The sequence below is a fragment of the Falco peregrinus genome, chromosome 4 (genome assembly GCF_023634155.1).
Source record: "Falco peregrinus isolate bFalPer1 chromosome 4, bFalPer1.pri, whole genome shotgun sequence".
NCBI lineage: Eukaryota > Metazoa > Chordata > Aves > Falconiformes > Falconidae > Falco > Falco peregrinus.
This window is the reverse complement of record NC_073724.1, coordinates 93,923,296-93,948,061: the sequence shown is the minus strand read 5'-3', so window position 1 is coordinate 93,948,061 and position 24,766 is coordinate 93,923,296. Positions and strand designations below refer to the sequence as shown.

The window sequence follows — 24,766 nt, the reverse complement described above, 5'->3', positions numbered from 1 at the left end:
TAGGGTGAAGTTTAAACAATAATGTGAGAAGCTTGCTTTCTTGTAGTTAAGACACAGGAGAAAAACTGAAGGTACTGCCTACATCATCATACTTCTTTCCTGCACCATGGTACCTCCCTTATGGGTAAAGGAGGGTGTCAAATTAAAAATTTCTGAAGTATCACTAAGTGTATGCAGAATATCTTATGGCAAGCCACCCTATGTGAGTGCAGAACAACTTCATTTTCCAGCAATGACACAACTACCTGATTTTTGAGAAGGTAGAAGCAGAAAAGACTGGAAGTCCAAAATATATGGCTAATAATGGATAGTTAGAGCAATGAGGACTTTTGTCTTGGACAGCAAAGGTGATGTAAACTTGACTTTCTCCATGAAGAATTTAGATGATAAACTCATTTCCTGTCTCCACTCTCCAGGTAATACAGAACAGACGCTTTGTCAGTGCTGTTTACCTTCCCTATCTTCAACAGTTTTTTTATGGTGGAATGAACTGCCCTTTGAAGGTGATTGCTTCTGCCTATAAAGCAAGCCTAGATGACAAGCTCAGGCAAGACAGCTGGGGTTTGGATCACCATTTGACTAGTTTAGATTACTAATTTTGCCTCATGATTCTTAATGAGGTTAGCAGCCAATTTTGAAATTAAAATCCACTTTGTTAAGTTAAATGGAGCGGAATGTTTTGTTTCACCATTAGCAAGCCTGAAGAGCCAAACTTTTCAAAGCAAGCTGGCAGTTCAGTGCAGATGTTCACTGCTGACGGTCTCCCCTATAAAGGTCCACAGGTTCCAATGCACCAAAGATGTCCCTGGTTGATCTCACTCTGCTGAGTGGCTTGGAGCCTGACACAAAGGAACTCGATCAGGTTAGAAACCCACTTTTCTGTGTAATCTTTTATAGCCTTTTCTATAGAAAATTTGTCTTTTGAAATCTTTCCAAAGTCTACAGAATAAAAAAGAGAAAACATATTTTGGATAAATATATTTTCATTATTCTTGTTCTGATAAAATATTTGCTGACTATATACAAGAAATGGAAAGCTTGTGGTGAACAGAGCTTAGCCTTCTTAGTCTCTTGTAATAGAAATCAGGGCAAGGCTCAGCACGGCACTTAAATCCGTGCCTGCCCTTAATACATGTTGCTATCCCCACTGGCACTGTTGTCTTGCAACATGCCGGGACAGTGTCCCCTGTGCTTGCAGGGGGGAAGGCAAGCACATCTTTCAGAGGTAGTTGCTGGCAGGGCACCATGACAAGGAGATGGGTCGCACCTCTCTGCAAAGGTGGCTACAGAGTTTTGGGTTCTGGAACCTGCTTAGCTGGGGGAGGTTTGCCCAGGTTGATGCTCTCAGGGACTGTCTGCTTTAGGCAAGAAGAAAGAGGCCAGAACAAAGCAAACAGCTGAACAAAGTAAATGAGAATATAGAGGGTGGTAACAAAGGTGTTCCTGTTCGGCTAGGGTTTTGTTCTGATTTTTTTTTGTTTGCTTTCCTGCAGTTGGTGATGTCTTCAGACCAGTACATTGAGCACTATGAGTACAAGAAAGGAAGGGTTTTGCTCTATTTTGGTGAGGTAAGTGAACCCAACCATTTTTCCAGTCTCTGTCATTTCAGACAGCATATATAGACTTCCTTTTAAACCTAGTCATAGTTTTTCACACTCAGTTGCCTTCCTGTGATTTATGTCATATGTTGTTGAACACCTCAGATGAAAGAGGGCAGAGGGGAAGAAGGGAAACATGCACCTTCATCCTCGACCTTTCTGAGTTCCAGGAGATGTATTCCATGTTTGGGCTTTGGCTCCCCCCTAAAAAGAGAAATCCTCTCTAGCCAGAAGATGTTTTTCATCCAAGATTAACAAAATGTTAACTGCTGGTCCTGTAAATTCCACATGGACACCTTGTATGTGAAGTTCAGTATTTCTGAACCAAGATCCATATAGGGACAAACAAATGTAAACATTGAAACCCCTAGTTTCTTTGTGCATTTCCCCATATTTTGTATAATGACTGCACCCTACACCCACCCGAGTTGCTTCACCTCCACAGGCAAAGCAGGAGTGTCCCTGTGGAAAGCACACATAGGGCAATGACTTTTTAAAATATAAGGCTATAGGCAAATGAAAAAATGTAAACGTTATTGCCGCTATGTGTGTCCTAGATAATCTGTATATGTAACATAGGTCAAAAACTGCCCCAGACTTTAGCATTTTACTAAGGAAAGTGTATACACTGGCAGCCACTGGTACAGCGTAGGCTGTGAGCATATATTACACCCTTTAATTATACCCGTGCAGGTGGCTTTAGGCAAAAGCTGAAAAGTAAACCCCAAAGTAGTGATGACATGAGTCTGGATCAGAAAGTCTCAGGCAGAAAAGACCTGCACACATCTCACAGAACTGCCTTTACCAGGCTTAGCTCGTCCACAACATCTCCCGATAAAATCATGGAAGGAAATGCCTTCTTCAAGTTGAGGCTACAGCTATCAGGATTAACTCACCTATGCCATCAGAAACAAGGATTCAATAGCTAGTACAGGCACAAATGAATAAGGAACTGACTGGGGAGAGTTAGTTTACTCAACATAACTATTGTTCCTTTTTCCTCCAGCTCACAAGCGGACCAGACCCGGATTGTATATCATTTGGGGCAAAGCAAATCAATCCCATGGGATTGGTTCAGCCAGGAAATGCCATCCTTTATGATTTTTACAACCCTGGTAAGGGCACAGGAAAATGATATGTAGCCGATTGAAAAATAGACACTCAAGAACAGCTCTAGTCTACAGAATGATGGTTTGGATGTAGTGTGTGAAATGACATTATTTTGTTGAGTGTTAAAATAACCTGCCTCTAATACTGTCTTCTACTACCATGGCTTAAGACCATCTAAATAGAGATCCTCTCAGGAAAGGTCTGTTACTGCAAATGGACTGAAAACAAAAACTTTAACACTTGTGGATTTTTAAATCAGGTTTTCCGAGTTCCTGTTTCTCATGGCGCTTTTAAGCATGTTCCACTCACATTGTCTTTTTGGTCAGGCTGTCTTTCTAGGCATCTAAGACAGAAAACCTTAGAGGTTTGGGTTATGTACTGTGCTTGCTGGAGGAACCAGTCTCTCCTCCATTCAAAGGAAGTTAAATGAAAATCATCCCCATTTGTCAGAGTTATATAAGCAGTATTTGAAAATTAGGTCAAGTCTCTACTTTTCCTGAAGCTGAGAGATCCAAGACAGTTTAAACTAGGTTTGTTTAAACCACTAACTATTGGTGATCCTATCTCTCTCTTCTGAAATAGCACAGTTCTCACTTGCAGCTCTATGGTCTAAAGATGCTTTTAAGATGAATGCTTTTCAGAGGAAACAACAACAAAAAACCCTCACCCAAAAAACCAAAACCAAAACAAGGGGAGAGTACAACTTTAAAAGAAAATTTCCAGACAAAAAAACCCAAAACCCAAACTGAGCAAAACAAAGAAACAGGAAGGGGGGTGGGGGGTGGTGAGAACCAAAAAACAAAACAAAACAAAAAAACAACCAAACCCCAAATAAACCAAAAGCAACAACACAGGTTGTTGCCCAGCTGAAAGGCAAGGTGATGCCCATACTCTAAGTGCCTAGGCTATAGGTCTTTGTGGACTGCTGATGCGCCCCTTAGTGCTCTGATTTCCCTGGACCAGGCAAAAGTTAAGCTGCAAATGTTGTTTCCACTGCATAGGCTTTCCCACCTGAGTTTTCTGAGACAAGCCATTTTATTTCTTCTTCACAGACAGAAAGTGCAGCGTGTCCTACAGTGCTCCCATGCATAGCGCCATGCTTTCAAAGTTGTGCCACGCCAGTGTTTGCCAGTGTGCAGAAGGTAAGAAATGATTAAATAGACTGGTCTAAAAGAAGACAGTTACTTCTACAAACAATTAACATAAGAACTGTGAAGCCCAGGAAGGACCATTACAATTATTCTAATGCATAATACAGGACACAAAGCATCCTCTAGTATGTTCAGTACTGAACTGAAAAAAAATTTAAGATATCCAGGATTTATTTTATAGTTGAGTGCAATGTATATATACATGTGCATACATACATAAAAGACCTCCACCATACCCCTAAGAAAGTTGTTCTGCTGTTTTATTCTATTCTCTGTAAATATTTCCTAATTTCCTAAATATCCATTCATTCAGAGACAGATATATCATTTATTTTCCTCACTCTAGGTCCCTGCCCAAAACAAAGATCAACTTTCAGTAAAGCCGTAACACAAACCACACGCCTCAGTTTTGTCTGCTACTACCCTGTTTCAGATTATGGTAAGGCATGAAAGACAACTGTTGATTTTGTTTAAACATAGTTCTTTTTAACAAGGATACATTTGTAGATTTATATGGCCAGACCTCTCCTGAAATGGGTAGGGTTTCTCTATCTGGCCTGGAGGCTGAGATGAAACAAAGCCGTGTGCTATCGCAGTCATCAAAGGGAAAAATAAAGGCCTCAGAAAGATGCTGGGGGATGCTGGGGGAAGGAAGCGCAGACAACATAATGTCACATGGTTTAGACCAGGGGTGTGAGTGCCACCATCCCCACCATCCCTAATGTTACAGGACGGAGATAAAGATCAGGCTCTGCATGCTACGCCATCGCTCAGCAGCTCCTTCTGCAGAGCCAGGCAACAATTTTCCCCTTTGTTAATTTGCCTTCCTGGCCTCCTCTTTGAATGGGAAGTTGGAAGAGCTACTGAAGGAAAACTGATTCAGCAGCTTTGCTAGGTGAGATGCTAACAGAAGGACAGGGAAAAAAATGAAAACCTAATCATATAGGATCTTCTTTTAAGAAAAATACAAACAGGAATAAAAATCTAGAGGTCGTTGATCAATACCCGAGTTTCTAAAAGCATATCAGGAATACAGGATTACTACCCTGTTATCTTTCATACCCTCGTAATTTATGAATAGATGGTACACCAGCATCTGCATAAACATCTGGTAAAAGCATACCTATTTTTCAGGTTTGGGATGAAATCTTTTATTTCCATCTGACTTCACACAGTTGTTGTCTGTTGCAGTGTACGAGGTGGAGGTCCTCAATAGTACACAGAAGAATGTTTTTGATTACTATGAGGCTAAAATCCACAGAATCCTTAAAGCCAGTAAGTATCCAAATGTTTGGCTCCTTTCATGGACCTGTAGGAAAACTGGGTTGATTGAACGTTAGCCGGTATGAACATGCAGATGCCTTCTCTTGCTGTAGAAAGTAGGGTCAGAGATACTTCTATACTAGGCTTGCAAGAAGCCTGATTTCTTGCAAGGCTCATTTTGTGCAGCTACCTCACTGTTCAGTTCAGCTCAGGGGTAGTTGTTGGCTTTGGTTCACATTCAGAGCACAGGAGCATCAATCCTTTCAGACTAAACTAAACCAGAAGACTTATTCCAGCTGCATTTGGTCTATGGCTCTGAACTGGAGCTAGTCTAAGGTAAAACTCTCCAAAAACATGCATAGAGTGAATATTAGATTTTCTGTATCATATAGTTCACATAAAGTCTATAAAAGACTACTGTTATTGATCCACAATTTTTTTCTACTGTACACATATGCACTGACCTCTGTTTTGATACTAGATGAAGCTCTGAAGTGCTTGTTACTCTAGTAAATTATCAAGCACTTGCAATCCTTATGGAACAGGCTAAAAGTTGTCCACGATGACTTGTCTGAAGTCAGGTGAACACAGGAAAACCTCAAGAACTTCAGTTTAGTAATGGTGATAGAAAGGCTTCTTTGTTGCTATTTCTTTAGGTGCAGTGTAAAGATTTGCACTGCTCTCAGACCTTTTTCAGGCCTGCCATCCCAGCTGTCCCCAGGTGAACTTTATCAGCAGCATCAGTGAAAACTGACACTCTTCAAAGTAATTTCTGGAGAGGATGTCAGGTGAGTTCTCAGTCTTCAGCCGCTGTGGTATCATGCGGTTGACAGTTTTGAGTTTGGCAGCCAGAGATTGCCTTTAAAAAGCAACTTCAAAGATTTTGAAATCTTCCCTGTCTGAAACAGAAGAATTAACTCCCTCAGACTTTGCCCAGGGGACTGGCAATGTCACACAGTACTTTATGGCACACAACTTGTGATCTGGGCCCAATGTTCAGTTCCTGTTGGAAAATCATGTCCACACTTCGTGAGTCCAGAGACAGCATCTGTCACACCCAGGGCTTTCTGTATGCAGGGTTAATGATACCTAGTGATTACAGTACCATGCTACCTAGTGATTACAGTACCATGATTGAAAGTTTCATTAATCCCCCCAGAAAACCTACAGGATTTAGATCTAGGCCCCTGTGCATTTGTACTCACAACTAGAAAAATTTTGTTTCTTGGCAGCTGAGAGAAACATCCTTTCAACATAAAGTTGAAAAGAAGAGATGACTTCTCCCACTGCTACCTCCTTCTTTTTGATCCCTTTAAAATCCCCTTTGGTTTGTGCTATATGATGGTAGGCTTTCAGCAGGCTTGGGAAAGGCTGGGAAGAGGCATGAAGCCATGATGATGAAGAAAAAGCAAGACAGTGCATCCATATCAGCTCATGACTGAACTAAAGTTATCTTTTGTACTTTTTGTGGGTGTTTTGAGTGAAGTTGGTCTCTGTTGCTGTCACCAAGGGTAGGTGAGAATTAGCAGGATAAATTCTCGTTCTCTGGACCCATGGCATCATTTCAGTATCAATCCTTCAGAAGACAGATGGAAACACTTATTTGTGCTTGGAAGTCAGCAAAAGAGAATATCGCAGATGTTCACTCCTCAGATTACTTTGATTATTAATAGAATTAGTGCATGTGTTTTGTATGGCTAACATATATGCTGTCTTACGATTCCTTTAGGGGAATAGTATGGCCTGTGAAAACCAGCACAGAATCCTTCCCCTCCTCCCCCCCCACAGTTTTTTTTTTATTTCCTGTTATATATTCTAAAATCTGAAGTAATTGTTTCCCTTAAATTCTGCTTGGATGCTTTGGAACATTATTTTTTTTTTTAATTGGAGCTTTAGAATTGGAAATTACATAATAACCTGTTAAGGTAATAACTCAAATGCTCATGATCCTCACAGTCTGAACTGTATTAGGCCATTTGTGAAGCATATGAACCAAGAAACACCATGGTAATTTAAGCACAACAAACCCGAGCCATAACATCATCGTTTTGTCAAGTAGTTCTGACTCTTCTTTACATTCCTTGAACAAAATGAAAATGCAGTACACCATATAGCATAGGAACAATAGAAAAGTCTTGGGTTATATGAGAAAACCTTCAGTATTGTATTATTCTTTGGAAAAATGCACATGTAAAACAGCATACAATACTGAAGACTGACTTTTCCCTGGTCTGTAAGTACCGTATGTAAAATTAAAGCAAGTTTTAAGGAATAGCATAAGGTTCTTAGTGCTAGGTTTCACAGATTAGCACTCGACATCAAATTCTCTTGAATTTTATTACTGTTAAAATATTCTACTTCAGGTTTTTATTCTACTCCTAGGGTTTAATTTTAAAAACTAGACTTTCCACACTTGTAATATAATACTTTAGAGAGCAGAAGCTGCACAAACTTCTAACTGTGGAAGCTGTAGGAAGACTGTGGTATCTTACTTGTAATTTAGGCTGGTTTAACGTTGAATTTGTCACCACAGTTGTGCATGACAATTCACATTATAGTTAGAGAGTAAGCAATTAGAACATTGCTGTTATTTGATTTTTTTTTTTCCAAATGGACTTTGAAAACCATTGTTCTAGCCAAACAACACAGTATCCTCATGATACGTGGCTAGCCTGATGAATAAGCATCTCTCCAGCTCTCATGTCATTGCAGTACCTGAGTAGCTTTCTCTTCTGCCTTGGATATCCAGTTCTGTAATGGAAGTGCAGCTCTTGAATGGAAAATCTTCTGGGCCAGAATCCAGACCAGAATCTTGCTAAGTTATTTTAATGTGGAGATCACCAAGTGCATGTCCTACATATCAGCTTCAGAGGAATAGCATAAAGGCTGTATCGGTGAAGTTCAGGTCAGGTGTGCTAAGGAGAGTGAGTTTTTAATACTACCTGTTGCATTGTTGAGCCTCCAGATGCTTGAATTTAGTTTGCTAGCTCTTAAGACCACTATGAGCTTGAGCAATCTGAAATATATGATAGCATGTTTTCTTTTTCCTTCGGCTTTTCCTCCAATCTTTGAGATTTAAACAAACTCCATAAGGCCTGACTGAAAGTTCTCTATAGCAAAACAGCTCCTTTAATAACTACTGAGGAGGCCAAGACAACCAGCTGAGACAGAAATGGCTTACTTTTTGTCAGGTAATGTTAAGGTAAAGATATCCTACCGTAGCATGGTCATTTATTCCCATGTCAAGCCAGAACCCCCAAGTGAAGTATTACCTTGCCTTAGCAGTGGCATAAACGATCACAAGGGGCTGATGTGTCCTGTGGGCTACGGTTCTATTCTTTATTAGAAAAATTTGTGGGTTTTTTTCTTCTCCTGTCACAGCTACTGATGAAAGCATCCAAATAGGTTCCCACCGACAGTTCCTAACACGCTCCACGTGCAAGTTAAACATGGTCGCTGGCAAACGGTACCTCCTCATGGGGAAAGATGGGGAAACTGTTGATTCCAACAACAAGTAAGTGCAATGGTTCCTGAGCAGCAGTGGCTGCTATCATGGAGCATGAACCTCCAGAAAGCAAAGGGAGGAACAGATTTCTTAGGGATTGATTCTGCTGGCTTTTCTAGCGTGCAAAGAGTACCACTCTTTGGTGGCAAAAGAGTAGCTGTGGGGAACATCTGAGCCACCCAAATCTATTGGCTCATGCATCTGTGCAGAGCCTGGTTCCCACACTTTTCAGAATCAAAATCTGGCCCTGACTCCACTGGGTTAAAAACGCACAGCTAGAAAAAGAGAAAGGCAAATGCTACACAATTCCATCTACTGCAGATGCCTTACACAACTCCTGTGTTTGCAAAAGAAATCGGTGGGACCATGGCTAAGAGCAGCTCTCAAGTTTTCTGTTATATCATGCATGCAAATAGCATATTCTTCTCATTTCTCACTGGCACACTAATGAAAAAACGGGAATTTATCTGAAGAGGAATTTAGTCTGACACCATCAAATATTCAGTGAGGAAGGCATCTTATATGATTCATTTCCCTGCACCGAACTGGAGAAAGTTAGTGCCTCTGAGAGCTTCTAGGAGGGAGACGTTTTCAATCAAATTGTGAGCGCCACTTCCTAAAACCTTGAAAAGTTCCCTCTCCCCATCTCTACATGACACCAAAGTGAGTGCTTAAGCCAGGGACCTGCTTCAACAAAGACATGCTAAAGACTGAAGGCTCCCAGCAGAGGTGTAACCTCTGAAGTCCTCTCCATTCCAGTCATAAAATGCCAGAAGCTACACAGCTTCTGATCACAGAAAATTAGGAAACATTCTGGAGTAGTCTGCTGAAGCTAAACTCCCCTTCGCTGTGTCCCATTGGCATGCACTGGGGCATTTTGTACCACTCCAGAAAACTCTAAACTTAGTCCAAGCTTACCTGGTGTCACTCAAAATACACGTACAGCCAGATTTGTCCCAGATTAGCACTGATACTTCCCAAACTTTATCGAGTTATAAGCTCAGTTAACCTACTGATGAAACTAGGTTTCAGGCAAGCTTCTTGGCTAGTATAACTCTGCCTGATCTCAGAGGTGCCTCGGTGGAGGGATGTCACGGGGATTACCTTTCCCATTGCTCCATGTCAGCAGTAACAACTCACCTCCTTTGCCTGTCCCACTTGCACCCAGGATGCAGTACTTCCTTGATGCACAAGCCTGGGTAGAGAAAATTCCGAGTGCCAGCGAGTGCCGCACCACTCTGCGCCGGGAAGCCTGTGCTCACCTGCAGGACTTCATGAACATGCCTGATGGCCTCTGCCTCTTCTGAACGATCGCTCTGATCCCACAGCGTAGCTGTATGACTGTGACTCAGCTTCTTCCCGAATTTTTTCTTGCAAAACCTGTGCATCAGAATGGCACCTGAAACATTGCAGAGTTGCTTCTGTTGCTATCTGTTTCACTGATTGGAGTATCTTCTTGTAGATGTATGTGTGGGGGTAATACAATAAAAATGGCAGTTACTCTACTAGTTATTGCGTTTATTGTCCCTGTCACTGGTGAAGCGACAGCAGGAATTTCTGTTTCCCTGATCCATTATACAACAGTGCAATTATCCTGCAGAGGATCAAATGAAAAATCATTGGGCTTGCAGAGGTGATTAATTCTTGCAGTCATTGTCACTGGACACAAAAAGAGGCCAAGAAGTCTGCATGGGTCAGAAACAAGACTGGGCATTCATGAGATTAGCGAGTACAGCCAGTCTTACACTGCTGCTGAGTGAAAAGAGATACACTCATGCTTCAGCACATCAGTTAATTTCTTATTTTCATTGTGAGTCCTCAGGTAGGGGAACAGATGATCCCACTCGTACCACAGCAGGACTCCCATACGTGCTTCTGAAGCTGGAAAAGGAACTGGCCCACAACAGGACTGGATGTGTCCTGTGCCTGATCCAGGAGCCGTGCACAGGCTAGTTAGTGCTGACAGCTCACTCAGGACATAGAAGTGCTTTTTAACTGCACCCTGTAATCACAAGTCTTTCAAGCTTTTCTTTTTTTTAGAGTTTAATTACTTTGCATTACTTAAAAACAAACCAAAACAAAAAACCGGACGCAACCTGTAGCTGCATTTTTCTAAAGCGCTGCTGCTTCTGCAGGTATGCAAACAGCTCTGTAGTGGAGATGCAATATTTGTCAGGGAAAGGTAGGGGGGTTTGCTGTCACGGTTAGAAAGGCTTCCACAAATGGTAAACTAAGTTGATGATGAAACATGACCCTAAAACTCAAACCCTCTCTTTTCTTAGGATAGGAAAAAGTCTGTAGAAAACGTTTTGATAACACTGATAAGTAGATCACCTGCAAATACAGGTTTTACATCTTTCATTTGCCAGCGAAATGCCAGTTGGCCGTCATGTCTGAAGCAGACGAGCTACAACGAAAAGCTGAACAGGTCACTATCCTCAGATGCCCATACCATTGTCTTCCTGCCAGCAGCTACTGAGCACAAAAATTGGCCACCTCGACTGCTTATGTTACACTGCAGTAAAAATAAGAAGAGGTTGTATCAACAATATGATAATTAATAGGTCCATCCTGATCTGCTTAATTTGGAATCAAATGTGTACTGGATAGGAGGGAGAGCAGTGAGCCTTGTGGGGACAAGACACTAGACAGCAGCAGCACCTACCAGAACAGCTACACCACGAGAGCCTTCAGATTCATAGCAGGCAGCTGGAAAATAGAATCACAGAATCCTAGAATGGTCAGGGTTGGAAGGGACCTCTGGAGATCATCTAGTCCAATCCCCTGCTAAAACAGGTTCTCCTAGAGCAGGTTGCACAGGATCACATCCAGGTGGATTTTGAATGTCTCCAGAGGAAACTCCAGAGCCTCTCTGGGCAGTCTCTTCCAGTGCTCTGTCATCCTCAAGGTAAAGAAGTTCTTCCTCACATTCAGATGGCACTTCCCATGTTGCAGTTTGTGCCCATTGCCCCTTGTCCTGTTGCTGGGCACCACGGAAAAGAGCCTGGCCCCATCCTTCCTACACTCACCCTTAAGATGTTTGTGTGCATTGAGAAGGCCCCCTCTCAGTCTTCTCTCCTCTAGATCAAGCAAGCCCAGCTCTCCCCGCCTTTCCTCAGAAGAAGGGAGATGCTTATTGTATATAAGACCTGCACCGCCGCATAATGACATCTGCAAAGGAGGATAAGAAACTTCCTGATGGTGCAAGACAGATACTTTGATTAATATAGAAAAAAATTTTTCCCTTGAGGATTGCCCCAGCTTTCAGATCTAGGAAATATGACTGTAATATCTGGACATATATTCTCCTCCTTTTGTTACAGAGCTTGTAGAAATGTCAGTTATATGGCAAAATCCAGCTGAGGTCAGTAAAGCAAGCGCTGATTTCTACTCATATAAGGTAAAGAATAGGCTGTTCCACTGATATACCAATTATCCAGTAATTCTGCTAATAGTTATAAGGAATACCTCTAAGGTTAGGGGCCAAATTCTTCTTTCTGCTCCACAGGACTTAAATTAAATACCAGTACCTGACACTTTTGCTGTGTTGCATACATCAAGAGCTCAGAGGTTCTTGCTTAGCAGACAAATCACCAAATAATTGCTACACTCAAGACTGTAAAATGTGGTGAAAGCATCATTAAAATTTAATTTTAAGTCTAACATGCATTTTACATATTTTATTCCATTTTTATATATTTTCTTCCATTTAACTTGGAGATGAGTCTAAACTGAAACTGCTTAGTGCCTGAACCTTGCAAATGCAGTCTCCAAATGTGGAAACTATGTGTGATTATTAAACTATTTTTACTTTTATTTTTGGTACAGAGGACCCAAGCATGCTTCTCCTTTAATTCTGGTAATCCGGAACCTCTTGCTTCCCAGGAAGCCTGGGAAATGTCTCTGCCCAAGGAGCTAGTGTAGAACAGTCTCTATCCCTCCTTACTTCTCTGCCCCGAACTCTTAAGCATATTTATAGGGAAAGGGAAGACAATGGTGGAATTATTCTTTGCTGCCAAGGTTGTTAGTGTTTGTAGGTAGCGCAGCTGAAGACCTGCTGGAGACTCAGCCAGCACCACGGAGGCCTGCCTGAGTGCTTCAGAAGCATTCCTCTCGCCCTGTGCTGCCACGACCTGCAAAGTAAGAGACATGGAAATGGCACTGTGATGGTGTCCATAGTGGGGGAAAATTCATCTTTACAATGAGGAGAAAACAAACAGGCACTTGGATGCCTGGGACAAGAATACAAGAGCTTGGGGGCTGACATTGCCATGGGTCTCACCTTAGCTCTTGTCTCTCGAGCAGCCTCTGCTTCAGCTGCCATTGCCCTCTGCATGGCCACAGGAATCCTGACATCTTTGATCTCCACACGGGCCACTCTGATTCCCCACTGCTCCGTAGCGCTGTTGAGGATAGCCTTAGGGACAAACACACAACCCACCAGGAAGAGCACAGTGCTGGCAGAGAGAAAACCCCGCGCCGCACCCTGCTGCTTGGGCAGAAGGAAGGGCAGCACGCAGACCTGCCCCAGAGAAAGACGGGGCCGTCCAGGGGCACTAACACCCAACGCGCTGCGCGTACAGCGGGTACCGCAGCCTTGTGAAACTCCTGTCGATCAACACTGGTGTTCTCCTGTGTGGCTTCTCTACTGCCTCCTAAGCAACGATCCCTGCCTTTTCTTTAGGGGGCCACTTTCCACACTTCACCCTTTTACAAAGTAAACTTTACAAAGTAAACAAAGGGAACTTCCTACAACAGCGCGACACTGTGAAAGCACGTCAGAGCACACCGTGGGTGAAAGACAGCGCACAGCGCTGCACGCTCCTCTGTGCTCAGGCTCCTGGGCACTACTGCAATTCACGTCACCACCATGCCCCGCAGCCGCTCTCCTGGCTGCAGAGGGGCACAGTCTCTCCTGGATTCCACTACGCCTCGTCTCTGACTGACAAGAGTAAATCAGTTGTTGGACTTCTTCTCTGCTCCCTCCTTGGCTGTGAAATAAAACCCCCAGACAGATGGCATTTCAAAGTGTAAAGGAACTCAGTTCTGCACTCTTAGTTGTTATGACAGGAGATACAAGCCTTGCCTCCATTAAACCTCAGTCAAGGGTCTGCTCAAGACAGAGCTTCCCATGAACAGCAGGCTTCCTCACCACTTGCAGTGGCCTCTGTGGAAAGATTAAAGTAATTTATTCAAGTAACTGGATAATTTCAGAATCTTAATTGCCTTTTGGTAGGAAATAACCTTTCTACAAGAACCTGGGGAAATACCTTTAGAATAACTCTTTCTGACTTTAAAAATTAAGACGATAAGTGAAAAGAAAACATGAAGGAAAATTTTGTTATCGTTGTTGAAGAAAAAAAAGAGATTATTCCTAATTTGCTACTCCTCAGAACATGTCTCCATGCTGCTCAGTGAATTTTGAGAGCCAGATTTACCTGAATACTGTGCGCGATCTCCTCACGACCTGCCAGGAGCTGAGCCAAGCTCTGTGTACCCAACACACCTCTCAGGGTGCTCTGTGCCACGAGGAAGGTAGCTGAGTGGACATCAGTGACGTTGGCGACTGCGCTGACAGCACTGTGGATCCTGTAGCATACCACCCCATCGACCTGGGCAGTAACGGCATCTTTCGTGAGAATCTGCATTCCAGAAACATATAGAATTAAAGAAGGGAAATAATTTGTTTTCCCCTTAGTGAAACAAAGGCCCTGGTAAATCAAGGAAGCTAAGAATTTCTTTTGGTTTCTTTGACATTCCCCTGAGAAATTACTTCAAAGAAGCTATACAGCATCACTACAGTTTAAACTGAGGCAAAATAGCGTACATGGCCTTTAAACAAACTGTTTCAATGGTAAGTGAATATCATAACTTGAATTAATTTCTTCTGTAATAATAGATTATGATTACCCTTTTCCTTTCTTGTAGAAAGGGCCATTAATAATTTTATACACTGCATGCAGTTTGGAAGATCTGCACTACTTCCCCCTAAACAATGTATTTCTAAGAAACACCAGCAAATCAAAACAAAAATGAAAAGCAAAGTGCAAGAAATTGTGAGAAGAAACTCTGAAAAAATATTTTAAGTATTCATAGAGGAGTTGTGTTATCTTTTGCCAGACAAGTCCCCATGCCTCAGCAGGCAGCTGGCCTCAGTGGAGCACTGATGATGTTCCACTGTCTCTTCCCTCCTTAGCATCTGCCGCCTGCAAACCAATGTTTCACGGGAGCCCTGCCAGCAGCTGCAGAAGCCACAGCAAAAGCTGCTAGACCTTGTACAGCACAAGTACTGCAACCGTCTTCCTTCCAGACTCCTGTTTCAGGGGAGCCATTTTTCATTCCACAACATGCACCCGTGCAACCTGCACTCTGAGGAAAGGCTCTTTGTGATTACGGAAAGGTAATGGTCCAGGGAACAGCTCTGGAGGCAATCGCAAGGGGCAACCCTGGGGGCCAAAGGGGTCCTGGGGCCATCTCTTCCCTCTCTGCTCTTCGTGTAAGGATGGGGACAGCAGTGCCAGCTCCATGAGTAGAAGCATTGTACTGCAGTGGGGCTGGGGCAACACGGAGTGAAAAGTTGATCAGGAGGATGGGAACTGCTCAGCAACTGATTCTTCAGATTAAATTCTTCAGTCAATGTCTGTCAGTATCATGCCTACAGATACGCCCCTCCATTCCTGCTTGGATCTGAGTTCAGTGGATGGTTGCCTGCTAATTCATGTTAATTTAAGGAGATTTGTTACCCCTATGTAATTTGCCTTCTCAGAAGCACAGAGTACGTGTACCTTCAAGCAGCAGCTACATCAGTGAAGGCTTTTTGGAATGGTGAGCTGCACGTCAGACCCAATTCTATTAGGACATTAATTTCTGAAATTTTTTAGCCTCTCCTCTCTTGTCCTCTCTGTTTCCCATTTGCAATTCTGCCTCCCCTCCCCCTTATCATTTATCTCACAGTTCTGAATATTAGCAAAAGGAGTTTGCTTGGCCTGCAATGATGTGTCTGCAGGTTTTCATAAGCAGAAGTTTTGTAAACAGTTTGGAAGCCAGAAGATACAGCAAGTAAGCTAAATTCTATATTGTAGCTCACAGCTGCAAGGCTATAAAACACCTGCATTGTTTTTGATCGTGCCATGAATCCACTCTACCTTTTATTTCTTAGATGGTTGCCAGAGAATAGTTACCTCTTGTGGAGGAATGTTACAGGTAACCATTCTAAGATCAACCTTGATAAACGTATCTGTACACGGAAGTATGAGGATCATACCTGAAAAATAAAAATAATTAGATGAAAAACCTCTGAAAGCTAAGTCTAGAACCAGGTATCCTGTACAAAGCAATCAGAAATACCCACAGGGTGGGGAATGAACCCACCTTATTACTACAGCTGTCCTTTCTGCTACAGGAGGTGACAACAGTAAGGTTTTGCTTTTTCAAATAACAGGGAAATGCAGATATCTGCAAACAATCTGAATTTATTAGAGCTTAATGACCTTGGGCTCCGGACTGGTAATGGGCAGATTGCAGGTCTGGTCTCAAATCTACCATGAGACTTTTGGCAAAAACTCCTTCCATGCCTTTCTTTAGTTTCCCCTTATTAAATCATAAGCCATCTGTGGTACCGTATGTGGGTCCCCAGGAAAGACACCGCTGAGGTCCAGATTCCTGCACCACCTGTAGGCTCCCACATGAGGAACGTTGTCCCAGGGTCTGATACATCCTGTGAAGGAGTCCCCGACATAAGAGACGGACACTTGACATAACTATTCCTCTAATCTCAGCACCTTGCTCAGGTGCCCAGAGCCACACAGAAGAGCTCTGCACCTGCCCTAGCCGCTTTTGGGACCACATGGCTGTTACTCAAGAGGAAGGACAGTACCTGAAAAGGACTTTTTCCTCTTATTTCGACTTCCAGTGTCCCCAGTTTCATTGCACAGAGGTGGTAACTGCACCAGTGCAAATACCTCATGCTGTTGGGTTTGGCTTGTATTTGTGATTTGCAGCCTGATCCTAGGTGACGGTAACAAACTCTGGATAGATGCTGAGTGTCCCTGCCCTGGCGCATTTACCACTTTCAGAGCCGCAGACAGCTAAAGAACTGGCAGCAACAGGTAGTGTTGGAAGTGAGGTAGAGGGAAAGTGGCCACAGTCACTCCAAAAAGTCTGTGGCAGACCTGAAGACTGAATTTAAACCTTCCTGTCCTGCACCAGTGTCTGCAGCATGAGCTTAACCTGTTGTTGTCCAATCTACTCAGCAGCAAATCCACACCTGGTATCAAGGTCCTCAACCTTCTGTGTTGTGCTGTGACAAGCGGTGGGCTTTATCTTCTCTTCAGAAAAACAAACACCCTGCAGGTAAAAGAGCTGCAGTGGAGAGGACCATCTCATCCCCCTCGTGCTACGAAGAAGGATTTATTTCATGGACCTGTGCAATTCTCTATGTGGTTAGAGTGCATCATACTTAAATAAAAGCAGTGCATCATAACAGGAGTAAAACTGCATGCATTCACCTGGTCCCTTTGCTTTCTTAGACAGTATACGTCCCAGCCGAAATACAACAGCACGTTCATATTCTCTGATAACCTAGGAAAATATTTTAAATTTAGAGTGTTACCATTAATTCTATCCCTGCTCTCTGGTTTGATTTTTTTAAATCTTTGGCATCTATATTAAATGTAAATAAATGTACAATAACATAGGAACCAACAAAGCTGCAAATCACGAGGCATTTCAAGTCTTCCCCTCACCTCATGCTTTTCTGCGAAAACTCAGCCCCCCTGGTCCTGCAAATGGAGTACTAAACAGATCAAATATGAAAGAATTGTCACTGATCTAACAAGGCTACCCACAACCCCCTCAACATCAATACTACACTCAGAGGAGCTATAGGCAAAGGATGTCTTGCTTGAGATAATCTAGCTAACTACTGTGGTTACTGTAGCAGGACTACTCAAGGCCTGGTGTTCAGGGCAATCACCCTGGTAACTCACCCCTAAAAACTGCTTTAAATTAATCATATTCTGCCCATGTCTTGATGGGGCATTTTGTGGGTTTAGGTTATATAGCAGCTCAATGCAGGGAGCCATGTTCCCATGTGCTCATGTTAATCACTATTGCTGGCAGCATCAAATAAGAGTTCTTCAGAAAAGTTTGTAGATTTATTCTCCCAGTGTTGCAAAGCAGGGAAATTTAACTGTTGATTGAGAATGGAAGAAATTAAAAGAGTAACTTGTGGTGATACAGAAAGTCAGTGGAAGAACACGACTCTCGGTCCCAGACTGCATCTTCACTACAAGCACCTATGATTTCCAAAGAGTAAACGTGAAGTGCCTTGTCTTAACAAAATCAAGAAATCAATAAATGTAAGTAACAGTGATGATAATTTATGTGCCTCAGATCCCACTAGCTTACCTTGATACATGTCCAGATGGAAATAGGAAAGGTAACAAGCACCAGGAGGAATGAAAGCGAAACCAGGATCCAGCCACAGACGCCAATGCCTTCCCGTCTGTCAGCTATAACAAAAATAAGGAATAAGAGCAATGAATGCAAATTTTGAAAAGTTATCTGAGGCATGTAGATCTAGCCCAGTGCAATCATGAGGGACTGCAAACTCACTCCCTCTTCCTCCCTCCTATCCCTCATAGAAAGTCATAAAAACACCTAAGCAAATATCCAGCTATATTGCCCTTTTGCCCAAAACGTTAAAAGGGTCAGAAAGTACATTTTGCAAGAGGAAAGAAAGAGGAAAAATGAAAAGCATTGCCAAAGCTGAGGGCTGTGAAGGAGAAATAAAACATTGGGTGGAGTATCCATGGATATGAATCTCTGTCAGTGTGCCATGAGTGGGGCAAAAGATTTAGTTCATATGAAACAGCTAATAATGAAAATGAGTGGAACTCCTGCTGCCTTTAGATGAACATTTTGAGGAATATTTATGGACCAGTTCATCCACTGGACCATAAGCTTAAAAACCAGTGCTTGTCAAAGTGCACGCCCCTGCATTTTGAGCAATTCTCTCACTGGATGCAGCTCGTCTCATCCCAGAACGTAATGATAATGAAATTTCATTATTTCATTATCATAAAAACACATCAAAATACTTTCATCATTTTAGTGCCTGAAGGGAAGGCAATGGTGAGTTGTTGTTCAAGTACTAGAAGTTTGGGAGTCTCTTTGTAAGGAAAAGGTGACCAAGGAGCAGCTGCTCTTTGAAAAGCAGCTGGAGCCACTGAGGTCCTCAAAGAAGAGAGTGAGGAGTGGAACAGGACAGTCGTGCCACCAGGATGGAGTGCTGCAAGGTCAACTGAATTTTGCTAAATGTAGAAATGCCCTGGCTCAGGAGAGTCACAAGAAAAGCAGAAGCTGCAGGGATGTGGGCTGGGCTGGCCCCAAGGGCTGCCCGACTGTCAGGTTTGGGCCAGAAGAAAATCTTTGCAGGCATGAGTATCAGCAGACAAGAAGCTGAACACCACACCCTGTTTCCCAGCCCAAGAGGAAGAGGCAGGAGAGACGGATGAAGGCTCAGAGGTCTTCTAAAGAATGTCCCCCATCCTGATGGAAAGATGCAGCATGATTTGGATGTTACAGGGTTGCACTGGGAAATTCTGACATCAAATTCAATTCATATGCAGACAGAAACTGATAAATAGAAAAGAAAATGATTCATTTTATACATTGTGAGAAAAAACTTGTCACCACAGCGAAACAGCATGAGGCTACCTGATCTGTAACACACAAGTTAACAGACCAGCAGAGCAGGACTGACAGGTTTGTCAGAAAAAAACCCAGCAACCATGGAGGAGGAGGCACAACACATCGCTCCTGCAGCTCCTTCCTCCCTCCAGCATCCATCCGTGCAGCTCTGGCAATGCAAACTGCAAGCCTGGGTGTTCCAGCCAAGCCCTTTGCTGCTTGCAGTCTTGCCCGTCCTAATTCTGAGGTCCCCACTGCAGGTTTAATTACTTGCACATAAATATGTTTGCATCCAAGAAGGCCAAGTTTCAAGCCTTCCTGAGAGTTGAGCACAGAACTGGTGCACTGGGAGCCCAGCTTTCCTCCCGACCCTTTCCAAAAAACAGTAATTTGAAACCCCTGGCTGTTTTGTGAGGTATCATCAGCCATTCTGCAATCAGTGGTAGGAATGGTAGGAGGAGCTCCCCTGAGTAAATTACCAGGAAGACCTTAAGGCCATGTGTATGGAGACAGGGCTTTTGCTTTAATGTGAAAATCTTTAACGCTTTCACTGCTGCTTGTTTGCCACACAGTGTACTTCAGGTTGAACTAGTCAGGCTACAACAGGTACATGATGTACCAGCAGTCAAGTGCCTTTTAATCAGTGGAGGGAGGTCAAGGAAACTCATGGAATGGGCAACATTCATAATTCTTCATCCAAAACTTGGGGAAATCAATCATGAAGGGATATTGTATTCAGCAGAACTCAACATTCTGCACTCCCTCTATTTCATTTAAACGATTAGCTTACAGAAAAACGTCTGCAGATCTATTTCTCCAGTGCCAAACATGGTTATGAAGAACCTCCTTAAAAGCAATTTTGGATTGTAGCATCATCTACCATCACCCACCTGAAACCACTGTGAAGATACCTGGCAGGAATGACATAATCCACAGACAGGGGGAATGGCTGGGAACAAATGCCTACAGTTTGCAGACTGATATTCAAGCAGCTGAGAAGAAGTAGGGGGTCAAGATAACACCTATCACCACTATGGGCAAAAAGCACACATCCAAAACTCGACAAAGTACAATGGAATCCTTCTCCATGAGAACTGTCCTAGAGATCCTCATGCCAACTAAAAACATAGATTCCAATAAGGAGGATATGAAAGTTTGCCTTCTTAATAGTGAATCCAGACCTAGCTCCCCCAAACACACCACAAATGTTCTCAAATTACCCTGAAGTTTCAAACCATTTTACCACGTGACAAATGGAAGACTCTAAAAAAGTAGTGAAGAATAAGGATCACTCACAACCCAAACTATCAGTGACCTGGTTTTGCCACACTCATATATGGATTACAATAGTTGTAAACACCAAAAAACCTCACTCACTTGGGTCTACAGTCCAGAGCAAACCACGAGCTGTAATGCACTGCAAAATGTCAGAGCTCATCAACGAGCAGCTGTGGAAAAGCTCCAGGATAATCATAAGATTCACTTTGCATTTTTTTAATACTCTCATCATGATGGTACATCATGAACACACTTGATACACAAAATCATGATGTGTGTATCAAACTTGAAAAACAAATGAAAAGCTGCTGTCCAAGTCGCCCTGTGAACATAAAGTGCTGCAGGCAAAAATCTCCTAAGTCTCCTACAGCAACAAAGAGACGGAGTAGCCTCAGCTTCTTGTAACCACTATGTACCGCCCTGCTTTCGACAAGCACCCAGATCAGTCCTGCCTAGAATTATGCTTGTCCCACCACAGCATCCGTACTTACAGCCAGACACAACAGTGAAAACAGCACACATTGCCCGTAACAACTTGGTTTGGCATCAGTTTCCTTGCTTAAAAGAGAGCACCAGGTGTTCATCACAGAAGTCCAAACTCATCAAGTGTCCTTTTGGAGCTGAAAAATTCTTCTACCTTCCTGAACTAACTCATCTTTTTCCCTTTCCATCCCATCCCTACATACAAAAGTGTATCAATAGCTGAACTGGCCATTTTAGTCCCTGGGGTTATTTTGCTGGAAGGCAGATGCTGACACATGCTGGCAGGGCAGTATGAGGCAGTTTGCTCCATCACTCACAGTGGCACATACTGAATTTTCAGCTCCAGCCTATGTGGGAGACATGGTGAATGCCTGGGATCAAATGTACTTTTTTTTTGCTTGGTTAGTTTTGCTCCTTTATACTAATACTGAGAAAAAAACCCACACAGACACACAAAGTAAGGCTTACCAATTAGATGCTCCATGTTGTTTTTCTTGGGCGTCTCCCTCTGGGGATCCATCCCATTTGGGGGAAGCTCTGATCCCCCTCACAGATGAGACAGCAGCACACCTTGAAACTGTACAGCGCTCCCGCACAGCACTGAGAGGCAGGTTGAGAAAAGGAGAAATCCCCACTTGTACGAGAGCCCTCTGGGAGCTAGTTACCCTGGTGAGGCAGGGATGTTTACAAAAACAAAGTCTTGTGGGTCAGAGTTGTCCCTGGTGTAACTCCATGGTCTTCTGTAGCCATCTTCTGGCTGGGGATGCACTTGGCCCAGCTGGTTTTAGACCCCACAAAATCCAAGCTGGAAATTAATTCCTGTGAATGAGTAGTATCCGTCACCACAGAGAAAAAACAAGAACAAGACAAAACAGAAAGAGAAGATAAGGAGAAAACAAGTCCTGTGAGGAGCAGCTGAGGGAACTGGGGCTGTTTAGCCTGGAGGAGGTTCAGGGGAGACCATGTCGCTCTCTACAACTACCTGAAAGGAGGGTGTAGCAAGGAGGGTGTCAGTCTCTTTTCCCAGGTAACAAGCAATAGGATGAGAAGCAACAGCCTCAAGTTGAGCCAGGGGAGGTTAAGATTGGATATGAGGAAAAATTTCTTCACCAAAAGGGTGGTCAAGCATTGGAACAGGCTGCCCAGGGACACAGTTGAGTCACCATCCCTGGAAGTATCTAAAAGACACATAGGCATGGTTCTTGGGAGTGCTAGGTTAGCGGCTGGACTCGATGATCTGAAGGTCTTTTCCAATCTAAACAACTGTATGATTCTATAAAGCCAGAGGGTACGGATCGAGTACTGCTCCTCTGCTGTACACCTTACTCAGCTGCTGTTCACATCTCAAACACCAGCAACACAAATAATCCTCCAGGTGAGGTCCCCATGCTGTGTAGAATAGCTCATCATACACTTCTTGATACTGTCCATCGCTACAGGTTAAACCCTGTTGTGCTAGATAACCTAAATACCACAGCAGAAGCATTTCAGCTCCAAAGTCTTAAAACTTTCCCCAAAATATTTTTCACAAAACACATTGTAATATCAACAATCCCATCAAGCATAGCATTTCAGACTAAGCCACTTCTGCAGGCTGCAGCAGCAGAAAGCAGCCTTCTCGAAGGATGCAAACCTGTTCTTATTTGAGAAAAAATGAGAGGTGGCTTTTCATATGTGATTTATGAGTTTTGACATATAGCTGCATTAATTATATGGCTGTTTTCCGTGGCATCTATCATCTACAATACCTTTGAAGATCTGGCTCCAGCTGCATCTCGCTTAAGTCTTCCTCCCTGCCAGTAATCACACTGGCCCCAGGTGGGTCATTCAACACTGATGGCTCCCCAGAGAATCCTTTCTCAGCTTCACAGAGAGGAAACTGCACCACTGAATGGGTATTTTAAATCACAGTGAAAACCATAAGCACAAACAGCTTGCAAAACTGGGCTTGACATGCTTATTGCAAAACCCTCCCAAATATGTGACAACATCTATTTCAAGTCATTTGTAACATTTTCTTCATTGTTTGGCACATCAAGCTGAGCTGTAAGATCAGCCTGTTCAGGACAGATGCCTGCTAGCAGGGTGGGAAGAGTGAACACTTATAAGAACAACGCGCTTCAAATTATTTCAGAACATAATATGTAAAACTACCCAACATATTTTTTTTCCATTTTAGAGCAACTCGGGTTTTACTGAAAATAACTTTATTCCAAGCCATTTGAACACCACAACCTACACAGCTGCTTCTACCATCATGGAGGAGCAAAACATAATAAAATCTAACAAAAATAATTGCTCCCTACTGTTTATTGCTAAGTCCCCGAGGTGCCTGTAAACATATCCCTTGAAAGGTGACTAAAGCAGATGGTGTTTTTCTTTTATATTCAGGAACATCACCATCACTGTGTAAGTTTCTCCCTGTTACGTAACTTCAGCTGTACTTTTATTCCCCATTTCAAAAATCTGAAGTCAAAGGCAGAGCAATCTTAATCCTTTCTCCCTGGGGCTATACTGGGACACATGGATAACTCATGTCCCAGAGTGCTATAAAACACACAGGAAAAAAAAAAAAATACTTGAGCACTCAGGGGCAAAACAGTTTACAAGCTGCAAGCTCATGGGTGCTGAACAGCCTGACAGCCCTGTATCGCAGAGCAGTACCACAAAGAAACCCAGTTTGAGTCCACAGTCACTTTAGCAGGATTCATAAGCAACATTAGATCAATGTTCAGGTCAGTGGCAGTCCAACTCCTTCTGCAGCGTGCTAACGTAGATAAAGCCTTCTATTCTGCAAACAGCACAAAGGCTCAGGTCAGGCGTGATGATAAGGTGCTTACCTGGCAGCAGACCACTCTCAGTTTCTCTGCACCAGCTGCTACACTTGCAAACGGCACCAGTCCTTTACAATTTCCCTGAAGTGTCCAGTTGCTCCCGCTTATCTCATCACCCAGCTGCAGTAACTAAATCCCACAGACCAAGCACCCACTTCAAAGTTTGTTAAAACCAGAATGGCAATTTTTACACACAGCCATTTCTAAACAGTGCCAATCCCAACGGTATTGAAAGTCATCAGAGTCTACACATGAGATTTGCATATAACAAAAAGTTACAAGTTTCAGTTACGCCTTTTCTGACCTTTTTAGGCCCACACCACATTCCTTCCCACACACTGGACTTTGGCCACTTCCTAAAGATTTCTCAGCCTTCTCCTTTCCTGGCCCTGAATTCTGTCCCCCAGACACCAGCTTATTTGCTTCAGGCCCATCATTCATTTCCCTCAGATCAAAATTTAGAAGGGACAGGACACAGAGCTGATTAACAGTACCATCCTATTGCTTGTAGGAACATCCCCATATTGCTCCTCCTCATGAAAACGGCATCAACTTTCAATAGCTGAAGATGGGGAGACGACAGGAGGCACCCCTTCAGCTACACTTCGCTAGAGCATGAGCAAATATGAGACAGTCAAAGGGATAGCTCCCATCTCAACCCAGAAAGGAAGGCAATTTGCAAGGAAGTAGGATCATTCATAACCTGAACAATTCTATTATTCTGTACTATGACGAGTTTCCTTCCAGGCCCAGCCAAACTCACAACACTCACTTGCAAACCAGAGGAAGAGTAGGACAGAAAATTGCTGTTTCTCCTGTATTCTCTACAACTGTAATTAAAGCACTTGAAAG

At 43.1% G+C, this 24,766-nt stretch overlaps 2 protein-coding genes across 3 annotated transcripts in view; one reads left to right on the top strand and one right to left on the bottom strand.

The window, feature by feature from the left end:
* The window catches only part of LOC101924008 (complement C4), a gene marked incomplete at its 5' end in the record, with an annotated part of 42,626 nt that extends 32,491 nt beyond the window's left edge, over positions 1-10,135 (top strand). Inside the window, 8 exons of the mRNA XM_055803121.1 lie at positions 775-862; positions 1,494-1,568; positions 2,605-2,713; positions 3,761-3,850; positions 4,206-4,298; positions 5,051-5,134; positions 8,504-8,636; positions 9,796-10,135. Of these exons, the coding sequence (XP_055659096.1) occupies positions 775-862; positions 1,494-1,568; positions 2,605-2,713; positions 3,761-3,850; positions 4,206-4,298; positions 5,051-5,134; positions 8,504-8,636; positions 9,796-9,934 (811 nt within the window). The remainder of the gene's footprint in view (positions 1-774; positions 863-1,493; positions 1,569-2,604; positions 2,714-3,760; positions 3,851-4,205; positions 4,299-5,050; positions 5,135-8,503; positions 8,637-9,795) is intronic.
* A 96-nt stretch (positions 10,136-10,231) lies between these two features.
* On the bottom strand, positions 10,232-24,681 carry STOML3 (stomatin like 3). 2 transcript variants are annotated; one of them, XM_005240261.4, is made up of 7 exons: positions 21,549-24,681; positions 18,036-18,139; positions 17,135-17,207; positions 15,809-15,891; positions 14,066-14,269; positions 12,910-13,044; positions 10,232-12,760 (listed from the first exon to the last, which is right to left on the bottom strand). In XM_005240261.4, exons 1-7 carry the CDS (start codon positions 21,598-21,600, stop codon positions 12,560-12,562), a joined length of 852 nt encoding a protein of 283 aa, XP_005240318.3. In that variant the 5' UTR covers positions 21,601-24,681; the 3' UTR covers positions 10,232-12,559. The 2 variants fall into 2 exon arrangements, with proteins under 2 accessions (XP_005240318.3, XP_055659099.1); XM_055803124.1 differs by having other exon boundaries at positions 18,036-24,681.
* Positions 24,682-24,766: the final 85 nt, after the last annotated feature.

Bases quoted from the DNA above. Each gene is read 5' to 3' on its own strand.
- STOML3 (XM_055803124.1), bottom strand. From the start codon at position 18,200: ATGCCTCAGATAACTTTTCAAAATTTGCATTCATTGCTCTTATTCCTT. The intron at 14,270-15,808 runs GTAACTATTCTC...TCTGGAATGCAG, and splicing joins GTAACATTCCTCCACAAGAG to ATTCTCACGAAAGATGCCGT. The intron at 12,761-12,909 runs GTGAGACCCATG...CTTACTTTGCAG, and splicing joins CTCGAGAGACAAGAGCTAAG to GTCGTGGCAGCACAGGGCGA.